Source organism: Lipophrys pholis (genome assembly GCF_963383615.2).
Source record: "Lipophrys pholis genome assembly, chromosome: 3".
In the NCBI taxonomy this organism is placed as follows: Eukaryota; Metazoa; Chordata; class Actinopteri; order Blenniiformes; family Blenniidae; genus Lipophrys; species Lipophrys pholis.
Window position 1 is genome coordinate 35590852 of NC_137627.1, and position 12201 is coordinate 35603052.

The 12201-nt window shown below is 44.7% G+C and overlaps 1 protein-coding gene across 1 annotated transcript in view; it reads right to left on the reverse strand.

The window, feature by feature from the left end:
• Nucleotides 1-12201, reverse strand: part of map4k1 (mitogen-activated protein kinase kinase kinase kinase 1) — a 42572-nt gene that overhangs the window by 17886 nt on the left and 12485 nt on the right. The window contains exons 2-14 of the mRNA XM_080460242.1: nt 10086-10143; nt 9034-9124; nt 8887-8951; nt 7344-7399; nt 7201-7248; nt 6865-6907; nt 5843-5915; nt 3616-3747; nt 3331-3393; nt 2657-2738; nt 1220-1336; nt 1057-1138; nt 200-255 (exon numbers count right to left, since the gene is read on the reverse strand). Coding sequence (XP_080316368.1) covers nt 200-255; nt 1057-1138; nt 1220-1336; nt 2657-2738; nt 3331-3393; nt 3616-3747; nt 5843-5915; nt 6865-6907; nt 7201-7248; nt 7344-7399; nt 8887-8951; nt 9034-9124; nt 10086-10143 — 966 coding nt within the window. The remainder of the gene's footprint in view (nt 1-199; nt 256-1056; nt 1139-1219; nt 1337-2656; nt 2739-3330; nt 3394-3615; nt 3748-5842; nt 5916-6864; nt 6908-7200; nt 7249-7343; nt 7400-8886; nt 8952-9033; nt 9125-10085; nt 10144-12201) is intronic.

A 12201-nucleotide genomic window follows, 5' to 3' on the forward strand; every position in this document is an offset into this window, starting at 1 on the left:
AGTACTATATGAAAGGTGTACTATGAGTACCAACACAAGATGTATTGACAAAAAGCAAAGAAATAATCTAACAGACACACGTTTTGTGTGTTCTTGGTATAATTATCTAAGTTTAACCCAAAAGTAAAGTTTTCTGGGAAACGATTCCCCCACGTTGGTCACATTCTTCTATTTGCACCAAAACAAGAGTGAAACTCACCGTGACGTCGTGTGGAGGTTCAGGCTTCACCGGCCTCTGAGTGTAGATCTGGTCCACTGAACACAAACACAAAGAAAAACTCATTCTCACAAGAGTACTTATACTGTTTTCTGCAGGAACTGAGACGATTAGCAAATATTTCAAAGGGAAAATATGATAATAACATGATGGTAATATGTAAACGTAGTACGGGAGGTTTGAGCTCAGCTTCAGACTCTGAGCTGGTCGCTGGCTGTGTGCAGATCAGTGGAAGTGTGTTCCTGCCAGTTGGCTGAAAGCGTCAGAATCCCCAATTTACTATAAGATGGATAAAATAGCTAAAACTACAGAAAACAATAGAGTAAAACACAAAAAATTGTCAAAATATAATCATTAAAATTTTAAAGAAAAAGTTTTTTCAGGGGAAAAAAATGGAAAAAAGTCAAATGAAACAATGAAAAAGTCAATATGAAGGGAAAAAGTTTGTAGGAAATACAATTCAGCTTTAAATAAAGTCTCTAGAGTACTCTCTACAGAAGGTGGAAATGTAAAGAAGCACAAAACTCTTAACCTCAGTTTTTTGTATTTAAAGCGATTGAGACGTTGTAGAAGTTTTCTCTTTTACATATTTTTTGATGTTTTTTCTTCATTTTACATAATTAACAAGGTTTTTTTGGCTCCAAACTATTTTATGTCTGTTTTGGTCGTGAAGGTTGCAGAGCCCCGTGTTAGATACAGTAAGCCAGGTTCACAGGTTCAAATCCCTCGGCTGTCATGTCGCGGTGACCCTGAGCGTGACCTTTGACCCGGGGCTGCTCGGAGGCGATGCTCTGCGTCCTCCACAGGCTCTGCGCTGGATCGATAAAAGTGCTTCTTACGACTGAGGTCGGAGTTGGTCCTCTCTGCTCGGTTGTGCTTGTTCACGGACTGAATCCTCATCAGAGGTCCAGGAACGGCCACCTGAAGCCAGCGACACGTCACAGTTACTGCCCGTCACTGGACCTTCAGCCTCATGATGTCAGGAGAGCCACGGACTCGTACCTCCGTCTCTTCGTCCTCTGGGACGGCTGCAGGCTTCAGTTTGTCCGGGTCTCGACACTTCTCCAGCAGGTCCAGGGTCAGGGCCCGGTGCAGGGAGCGCTGCAGCATAAACAAGTGCTGGAAGGGTGAGAGGCAAGGGGGGGTGGGGGGGTGGGGGTGTGTGAAGGAGGAAGAGGGAGGGGGGGGGACGGAGGGGAAGGGTAGGGTGGAAGGAGGAGAAGGGAGAGGGGGGAGGGAGGAAGAGAGGGAGGAGGGGGGAGACCGGAGGAGGGGAAGGGTAGGGTGGAGGAGGGAGGAGAGAGGATGAAGCGAGGGGGAGGGGGAGAAGGGAGGGGGAAGGGGTAGGGTGGGAGGAGAGAGAGTGGGGAGAGGAGGAGGGAGGAAGGGAGAAGTAGAGGGAGTAGAGAGGGAGGAGGGGAGGGAAGAGAAGGGAGGGAGAGGAGGGAGGGATGAGGGTGGAGGAGGAGAGAGAAGGGAGGGAGGTGAGGGTAAGGAGAGGGAGGGAGGAGAGGGAAGGAGGGGATGGAGAAGGGGAAGGAAGAAGGGATGAGGAAGGACGGGGGTAGGGTGAGGGGAGTGAGAGGAAGGGAGGGGGAGGAGGAGGTGAGTGAGGGCGGATAGGTAGGAGGAGGGGACGGGGAGGGACGGAAGGAAAGGAAGGAGGGAGGGAGAGAGAAGAGAGGGATAGGAGGGTATGATGGGAGGAGAGGGAGGAGAGAGTGAGGAAAGGAGGACGTGGAGGAGGATGGCGGGAGGAAGGTGGTTAATGAAGTGAGGGGAGAGAGGAAGGACGGAACGGGGGAGGAGGAAGGGAGAAACCCCAGAGAGCAGCAGGGCGTAGCAAAGGCTGAGTCTTTATTGTATGTTTAATTTGATGAGATCAAATCTTTATTCTTTCATGATATTTGTACTTATATGTTTTTATGTGTGACGGTTTGCTTGTTGACATGTCGGCTGAATCTGATGACGGGTGCTCAGCTCATAATCGCTGAATCACAGATTGATCTTATATTATCTTGTCTTTTCCTGGTCTTGTCTCTCTGTAATTTACTAATGTAATGCAATACAATTAAATCTATTATTATTTGTCCCGTCCGTCCCGTCTGACCCGTCGTCCTGTCCTTGTCCTGTTCGTTCGGTCCCGGCCCATCTCGTCTCGCCCCCCTGCCACCTCGTCCCGTCTGTGCCCAAGCCAAGCACCCCGTCACCGCCCCGTCCGGTCAGGCCCCCCTCGTCCCGTCCGTCCCCGTCCCGTCGTGGCCCGGTCCGTCTCGTCTCGCCCCCTACCGCCCCGCTTCCCGTCCTCGTCCCGTCCTCAGTCGGCTCGCAGCCCAGCCCAGCCCCAGTCCCGTCCCATCCGTCCCTGTCCCGTCACTCGGTTCGGTCCCGGTCTCTGTCCGGCTTTGGTCCCGGCCCGTCTCGTCTCCTGGTTCTTACTGAGAGCATCTTGGAGGCGCTGGGTCTCTTCTGGGGTTCCTCACCAGCATGCATATCGACAAAGTTATAAAAGGTGGACGAACTGCAGACAAAAACACGTGATGGAAACAGAAAATAAATCAACAACCCGTAAAGCAATGGACCCAGAGATCCTGTTGATATTCTTTAGCTATGCAAGGAGAGACAATGTCTATCTTTGACACATGAAAGGAGATAGTTGTGGAAGGTGGAAAAGGGAGGAGCACTGGTGGTGAGTTGAGGTCGTAACTGAGCTGAGAACCTGATTTCTGATGGTCAAATCTGACAAGTGGAAGGATCTCATTAGAAGACATCAAGACTTAAATTAAAGTTATGACTTGTAAGTTAATTTTAATGTCCCGCCCCCTACCCTGATGAATCCACATTCCAGCTCCCATCTGGCAGCTTGTTGAATATCAGACGCCTCCCACAGCATCGTTATCGTCGTGTCATGGATGCGACTAGAATTGTAGTTTTTAATTCTGGATAATAGTTTATTTAGGTGAATCGCATGTGATACACAAACGAAACAGTAAATTGTGAAGAAACTACATCTAGTAAAGAGTCAGTGAAGTGAAATGGACTAGAGAGTTTGTTGTTTGTTTGTTTTCTTTCAAACGACTGTAGTTCTGATGCAGATGTTGGATTCTGGTTACCACTTGGACTTGTCTTTCAGTTTGGGAGGCTGGTAGCCTCTCTTAGACATGAGGAACAGGACTCTGCAGAGAACAACATCATAAACAACATAAACATAAACAACATAAACAGCATAGAACTCGTCCACACTGGCACCAGTGTGTGTGAATGTGTGTTTGTGTGTGTGGAGCCGGACGCGTAGGCGGTGGAAATTTTTTTACATGAGCGTCATTGTGTGTGTGTGTGTGTGTGTGTGTGTGTGTGTGTGTGTGTGTGTGTGTGTGTGTGTGTGTGTGTGTGTGTACCGCAGCGGGTGAACATCAAACATGGGGGGCTGCAGCTCTGCCAGCTCGATGGCCGTTATGCCCACAGACCAGATGTCACACAGCTCGTTGTAGCCGCCTTTAATCTCCACGGCGGCGACCTCTGGCGCCATCCTGGACACGGGAGGGGAACAGCAGCTTCGGTCAGAGCAGATCTAACACTACGCCACATTCTCTCGGTTTAACTGTTGAGTGAAAACAACCGGAGGCCTGAGGAAGAAACTTATTGTGTGAATGGCAGATTTTATTTAAACCAACCACGGATCACTTTGATTTGTGTGAGAACCGAAGGAGTGTCTACCAGCAGATTACTGAATGATGGATGACAACTGGGGCTTTTAGCTTCAGATCCAACTGCAGAACATCTGTACATTACCTTTATCTGTTTATCTTAGAATCTTGAAGTTTTGCAATATTTGCCATTGATACTGAGTTCAACTGTGGTGATTTACCATTCCGTCGTATCACACATGAACCAGTTCAAAAAGCGTTTTAATTCGTATATCATCAGTAAGTATACATATACTTATACATATATACAGCAATAATATATAATATGTGGTATAAAATATCTTAATACGGAATAAACACAATAAAAGGAATATATTGTGATGGAGAATATTATTCATTAACATTGCCACACTATATTTTGTATCTAAAATGTAATTGATGAATTTTAAATAGTATAATATTATTATTATTATTATTATTATGTAAATACCATGTACATGGATGTGTATGTATGTATGTGTATATATTTGTGTACATATGTATATATGTTTGATGTGCATTTATAAACTATATATAAAACTTGTGTATAGTATATATTGAATGTGTATTGTGAAAATAGTAATATAGTTTAAATTGTGTGACATTATGTAAGCCTTGTTGGTTTTTGTGACGGGGCAGCTCTGAACTAGTTTTTGCTTCAACCCGTTCAGCTGATTAGTTGGACAATTGAGTTTTGTTTGTTTTGTTGTTGTTTTTCTGAAGACTGCCAAAATAAAATTCAAATTCAAAGTTCTATTTAAAAAGTTGCACACGTGACAGACCGAGGTGGAGCAATACCGGGATAATGCTGAACAACATAAGTATTTCTGACATGATATTCTAAATGTAATGAAGCTCATAATGGAATCAAACAGTAAAACCTTTTAGAGTGGTGTACAACAAGAGTCCTCAGTCAATCCAATGACTACTTCATCCATCATATCTATTTTGGATGAAAACGTGATGTAATCCAGTTCTATGTATGTCTCATCACACCATCAGTAAAGTTTTACATTATCAGCTTTATTACATTGAAAATGGATCAATTGGCCCACAGGAACCAGCTGCTCATTTCATTTAGGAATTCCCTGCACATGTTGAACGTCGTATGTGAAAGTACTGTAGTGCTTCCACCAAGGACGTCTCCTGAAGCCAGAATACCTGAAGCCTTTTTATTCCAGCCGCTTGTTTGGTCCTAAAAGTCAAAGTAACGAGGCGGAGGGGTCAGGGTGTCATGATCAGCTCTCCTGCAGCCCCTTAGGGGGAGGGGTTATTGGCTGCAGGTGTGTGCTTTTTTCCCTGCAGTGTGTTTCAGGTGGGCGTGCCTGGAGGTGGTGTTTGGGATGGAAGAGCTGGCTGGGTTAATTACCAGGATTCGGTACAGCTGCGGGTAGCAGGTGGAGGCGTTTTGGAGGAGTGGCTCTGCTTTTTAAACGGGCTCCTCACTCCACTCGACGCGGGACCGTAAAATCAACAAGAGTTAGTAGTTGTGGTGTTTGTCTGTTAACTCTACCTCTTGCTACCTGCTCATACACTCTCTCACTCCTCCTCCTCATCATCATCATCAGAGTGACGTCGTCAACACTCCACGCTCGGGCCCAGCCAGCACCAGCTCGTCCCACACCGCCTCGGCCGCCGCCCACTGGACCACAGCTTCAACCTGCTCTGCCCCAATCAGCTCTGTACTCGGCTCTGGTGCTGATTCCCGGGAGCCCCCGTCCGGACAAGGACACGTCCCCTCGCTCCGTCAGCCTGACTCCGTCCACGCTAGCCTGACCCGTGAGCCACTCTCCCCAAGACTTTATCTCTTCTGGAGGAGAGCTCTAAAATTATTATTTCGTTTGTTAAATAAAATCCTTGGTTCACTTCATCTTTGTTCTGGTGACTTTCTGCGCTTGAGCCTCTGTCTCCCCGCCGTAACACAGGGTGTGAGCCTCACCAATATGGCGTCCCGATGAAGGACATCCTCCGGGCCAGAGTGGCGGTGATCTGGGCTGAGATCCCAAAATCCGCTGCAACACAGAGTCGAAACATTCAGCATTCACAAACGCAGAAGACGTTGCACCGTTTGGTTTGTTTGGCTGGTTAAAGACGTCTGTTGCAGTCAGTTGGTTGGTTTGTGTGTTGGAGCCCGCTACGCAACAACATGAATTTTAATAAAATATGACTCAAACTGCAATAACTGGTCATTAATGTAATAAACCGCTGAGCCCCAAACTTAAAAACTTTTAATATTACATTATGAGGCAGGTATAATATCTCCACTCTAATATTGTAATAATTTAATTTCATCATAAAGTGAGTCAATGATTCATGGTTTGGACTTGAACTGCTTCAATTTAAACAACACTGTAAGAAAGTTTGGACTATTTGTTTTTTACTTATATCTAAATACAGTTTATGGTATTTATGTATATTTGCTGTTTCCCAAGATATTACTAGTCTTTTGTTTCATCTGTAATCTATTTTTCCAACCAGCAGTACAGAATAATGTATAACTTTAAACATTAAGATCACATTTAAATTCTTGTTAAATAGTTTTACTTTATTGACCAGTTATTACATTTTGGGTTTTATGACATATTTCATAACATTTTGGGTCGTTGTTCCATTAACCATTAACTTTTTTTTTTGTTGAATAAAATAAAAAAAATTTAAATGTATTTTTGATAAAAACCTGTTTTGAACTCTCACCTCACAGATGGAAGAATACTAAATAGATTATTTAAAATCTGTTGTGGTCACAACAAACTCTTAAAAAACCCAGTAGATCAACGCAACCCAATAAAGGAGCTTTATTTAAAAATGAGCAATTTAAATGAATATTCAAGCAACAACAAAACAAAAGAAAACAGCCTTGTGGCACCGAAGCGACAGAGAGTGAGCCGCCGCCGCCGCCGCGTGTGCGGCGGTGACTCATGTTAACCGTGACGGTGCAGAGCGGAGCAAACATCCACCTACCCAGCTTGACCTCGCCCTGATCGTTGAGAAGGATGTTGGCGCCCTGCAGAGGAAGACATAAGACTTCTTCACATCACATGAGAGGGTCCTGGTTACCCACTCACTGATCTTTAACTAAACCCACACACAATGGAAATAAATCACTGATTGAACTTCTGTTTGGCTGGAAACAAAATTACATTTATATTCTGTAATTTGAGGAATGAAAAGCTTGAGACTGAACCTTCTTACATTCAGTACATCAGTGTGATTAATCTCCATGTGCCTGCGCTGCTGCGGTGACCCACTTTACCCAACACACACCTTCTGCTGCATGTTTCTGTCCCACACACTCACCTTTATGTCTCTGTGGATCCTCTTCTGTGCATGCAGGTAGTCCAGACCCTGTTCACACATCAAGTATCGCTGCTTTAACCCACGACGGCCTACTGTGCTTGATGAGTTCATGTTTTTGTTGCTTGAATCCAGGGTGTGCTTACCTGCAGCATCTCCCTGCAGATGTAGGCGATCTGGGGCTCGGACAGAGGACCGGTCACTGCAGGGCACAAGGTGTCAGGATCTCATGGGACAAAGCAACATGGTGAAAAAGTCGACAGAGAAAATGGTGATTGAACTAATGGAAGAAGTGAGTTTGCGCCGGCTCACAGAAACTATAGATCTCCATATGTAGAATGATTTAATGTGAGTATTTGGGTTCATGAGTCTTTTTGCTGCACACTGTAGTGGTGTAGCGGTCAGCAACGATCCTCCTGTTCTCCTCCTCCACCTCTTCACCTCCTCCTCCTGTTCTCCTCCTCCTCCTGTTCTCCTCCTCCTCCTGTTCCTCCTGTTCTCCTCCTCCTGTTCTCCTCCTCCTCCTGTTCACCTCCTCCTCCTGGTCTGGTCGGTCCAGAAACCTTCAGCATTCAAAGTTTCTAGCTCCTCCTTGATTTTCCTCATTTGAATATTGGATCATAGGAGCTGCATTCAGAATCTGCTGTGTCTGTGTGAGCTGGACTGGCTCCGCCCACACATGCCCATCTTGGGAAGAGGAGGAAGTACTTCCTCTCGTGGTGCCATGTGCCAGAGCAGAGCTGCCTAATTGTGGGAGGAGTCAAAGGGGGGGCCTACCTTGATTGGGATTGGCTAAACCCCCGATGACACTATATAGGGTTTGATTCCTGATTGGCTGGTTGGAGCAACACACTTTTTAAAACCTGAGACAAGCCAGGGAGAGAGAGGACAGACTGTCTTCACTTCTGGGACGTCAGTCCAGGTATGGGGACGAGTAGTACTGCTGGAAAACCTTTAGGAAGGGAATTCCTCATAATATGAGCCCTTTAGCAAAGCCCTGGTTTGAGTCTGGTTCCAGGTTGAAAACATTTCATTGTTAAGTGAAAAAGTTTTGTCTGCTTCTTCATATTTAGGAACAAATCAATTAAATCTAAAAAATCAGTTTTCAGGCCAGATTTGTTTTCCTGGGAAGCAGGTAAAGCAGATGTTACAGACTCTGTGGAATCAGTTCTCCTTTTCACTTCTCAGTTATCAGTTTCTTACAAACTCAGTATAAATGTTTGAATACAGTTAAATCTGAAAGTGTTTTGCTTTGAGTTGCTATTTCAAATTTGCTTTATTCATTTATGAATGTGCTAACAAAGCACAGTTTAAAGATCTTAAAGATCTCATTTGGGTATTTTCTAGATGGAAATGGTTAATTCCTTATATATTTGCAGTGTCATTAATCTGTTATAGGACACGTTAGGTTTTTAAAATCTTTACAGCACATCACACAAGGAGCCTTTATTGTCACCTAATGTGGATTTTTTTGTCAAGTAGAAAATGGGTAAAGTCTGGAGAAGGTCTTGGAAAAAAATTAGTTCATGGGAAGGGGTGCTCGGCCTCGGCTGCAGGTCTGTGAGGGCTGATCAGCGCTCTCCACATAAAGGGTGGGCTGCCCAGAGACTTGTCTGACAGGCGCAGGAAGGTGCAGCAGTGTGTGTTTGGTGTGTGAATTGATGACTCTACGCCAGTGAGTGAGCGTACCATGATAAACGTCTTGCAGCGAGCCTCCTCCACAGAACTCCATGCAGATCCACAGTTTGTTGGCTCTGCAGACAGAAGAGGAGCCACCGGCTCAGTCTGGCAGGATTCACAGTGGGATGCAGAGAGGAACGGGAGCAGACGTCTTACCGGATGTAGCTGCCATAATAAGCCACTATGTTGGGATGCTTGCAGGTTTTCACAATGATGATTTCCTGCTGGATGATGGAGAAGTCGTCCTCTGTGGAACCAAACAGACACAACTAACTTTCGGCTTCTTTCTCTCCAGAAAGAGAAAGTTTAGATATTTTAGAACCTTGGCTTATTCTATGAAGGTCTCCTGATCTTTGATTCTAAATGGTTAATTGACTTCACTTATGTAGCACCTTTCAACTGCGTGAGCAGCCCCAAGGCGTTTTACATCATTTATCATATTCACCCACACCAATGGAGGTGTCAGTGTCTTGCCCAAGGACACTTCAGCATTTAGACAGGTGGAGATAGGAATCAAACCTGCAACCTCGAACAACCGAACTGCGCCGGCCTTGAACCTTTGACCGATTCTAAAATCTTGACTGATTTCAGAACTGACAGACAGATGCGTCTTCTATCTCAGTGTGTAACACGTTTGTTTGCTTCAGTTTGAAAGGAACAAGAAGGAATTAGTTTTACTAAATAATGGACCAGAATGAACGACTGATTTACTGAAAGACGGCAGCAGACACAAAGATCTTCAGCCTCATTTAAAACACGTCAAAGTTGGAGCTGTCACCTTCTGCTTGTGCTCTTCCTCAGCATGCTTCTCACTCATTTTAATCCTTTGCCTTATACTGACTTACTATTTATAGTTTTGACGAGCCTCTGGGATCAATAAACTTCAATTTCACACAGATAAGTTCATCATCTAGAACTGTCATTTGCACTTATTGTTCCAGATCTTAACTAGTGCAGTCTGCTCAACAAACACATTTTATATTTATTATTGTGAATTAAAAACTAAACACTGATTCAGGGCGAATCTTTGTGGAGTAAAGAAAGAAAGAAAGAAAGAAAGAAAGAAATCACTCAATCACTCAACCAACCAACCAATCAACACTTATTTATAAAGCCCTTTACAACACTCAAGGTAAAAACACAGTAAAATGTTAAAAGAGTTAAATAAGTGAAAGACGAATGCAGCCGATAAACCAAAACCATCTCACCTGGTTCCATCTTGATGAGTTTGATCGCCGCCAGCTCGCCATTCTGCTTGTAACGAGCCTGAAAAACACATTTTAAAAGGGTTTGATTCAAATTTTTCAATTCAAATTGTGCGTGTGTGCACAGCTAGCAGAGCTCCAGTTGCACGACACCACTGTGGCTCTGTGGCAACGAATTCACAAAAGTTCTCACACACACACACACACACACGCACACACACACACACACACACACACACACACACACACACACACACACACACACACACACACACACACACACACACACACACACACACACACACACACACACACACACACACACACACACACACACACACACACACACACACACACACACACACACACACACACACACACACACACACACACACACACACACACACACACACACACACCGTGACATTTAAAAGTGTGGTGTGACTTTTCTCTTTGCTACTTTGACAGAATTTATTTCAGGAAGTCATGAAGATAACATCAGCTGCACAACTAGACCTGCACTAGGAGACGGTTTTCACACTGAGGCCCTGTTTTCACGGTGGCCCTGTGTTAGTACGCCGGGCCAACGGAGGGCGCTGTTGCTTGATTTTGTAATGAAGCTACACAGACGTGTGCAGAGAACAAAACACTATAAACGTGAAGAAAATGGAGAGAACCTGACATCCGTATGGACTGATGACACATCGGATGATATCAGGGAGAGTCTCAACTATTAAACTACTGATCTATAGGATAAAACCAGAATAAGGACTTCGGGTCGTACCGCTACGGGTCGTACCGCTACGGGTCGTACCGCTACGGGTCGTACCGCTACGGGTCGTACCGCTACGCGGCCGCCATGTTTGTTTACAACTGAATGAGCAGGAGGGAGGGGGGGAGATGAGCAGTAACAGGCTCTGTAGCCTCCACCAGTCTCTGCAGGAGGGATTTGTGCCGTGAAAGAATCTTTCCACCTTGGGAGCCGGATTAAAAACTTTGTGGATACAGAGCATCAGAACACTGGTGTCGTGTAAACGGACCCCCCAAAGGTGAAGAAAGTTTTGCAGATAAGCTAAATGATTATATTCATACATAAAAAGGCAAGTCGGGAGGGATTTTTGTTGGAATGGAAACAGAAATAATGTTAAAAAGTAAATCTCTTCTTGTTTATTCTTATTTTTGCAGTCATTGTTAAAAACAATGTGTAAACTGGTGTGATCATAATAAGAGGAAAACTGAAGCTTTTACTTTTGGCTCAGCAGTAACTAATTACTCCAATATTAAAATAAGTAACACAGTAAGAGTAACAGAAGTCTCTTGTTGTTTTCTTGGTCACAGTAAAGATGTGTACTACACAGTAAGTCAGCGTCAGCCTCATCCAAAGGTACATCCCAGTGACTATTTCCTTCAACTCTTGTTTCCTCTTGTTAATTCTGAACTATTTGAAAAGCAACACAACAATAACACAATCAAGTAGACTTGATCAAAATAACCTTCATTGAAAGAGACGCCAAGGTAATAATACTTTTCCAGATAAGACTGCTACTTTACGGAGTATGGAATGTTTAATGACAGGTCTATGAAAGGAAGTAACAGCTGTGTGTTTGGAATGCATTTCTTTTTGCTGTGTTCATTGTGACGATGAGTCAGATTATAATGTTAAACTCATCCTAATTACAGGAGTCGAAGTCACGTTGAGCAGGTCAGTAAACCTTTGTGATTACAAAACACCATGATGTCATTCGACCCTTTCATAATGACGAGACAACAGCGACAGTAAACTGCAACCAGTCATGACCCCCGTGATCCTGTGATCCTCACGGTGGATCACCAACGCTTACGACCAAACCGTCCTCCAGCAGACTGAGAACAGGCCTTCATCATGGAACACACAGGACAAAGCAGATGAATGAGGGAGACGCTCGTCTTCTCAGTGAGTGACTTGACGGGGTGGCCCCGCCCACTGCCCCAGAGGAAACACACACTGTGAGGCTCCCTAAATAGAAAACAGTCATACGTGTAGTCAGCGAGGGCAGGGCAGCTTTACACTCTGGAACGGAAACTCCATCAGCTCGCAGGATGAGTTCTGAGGGAGGGACATGAGTGTCTGAAGGACGCC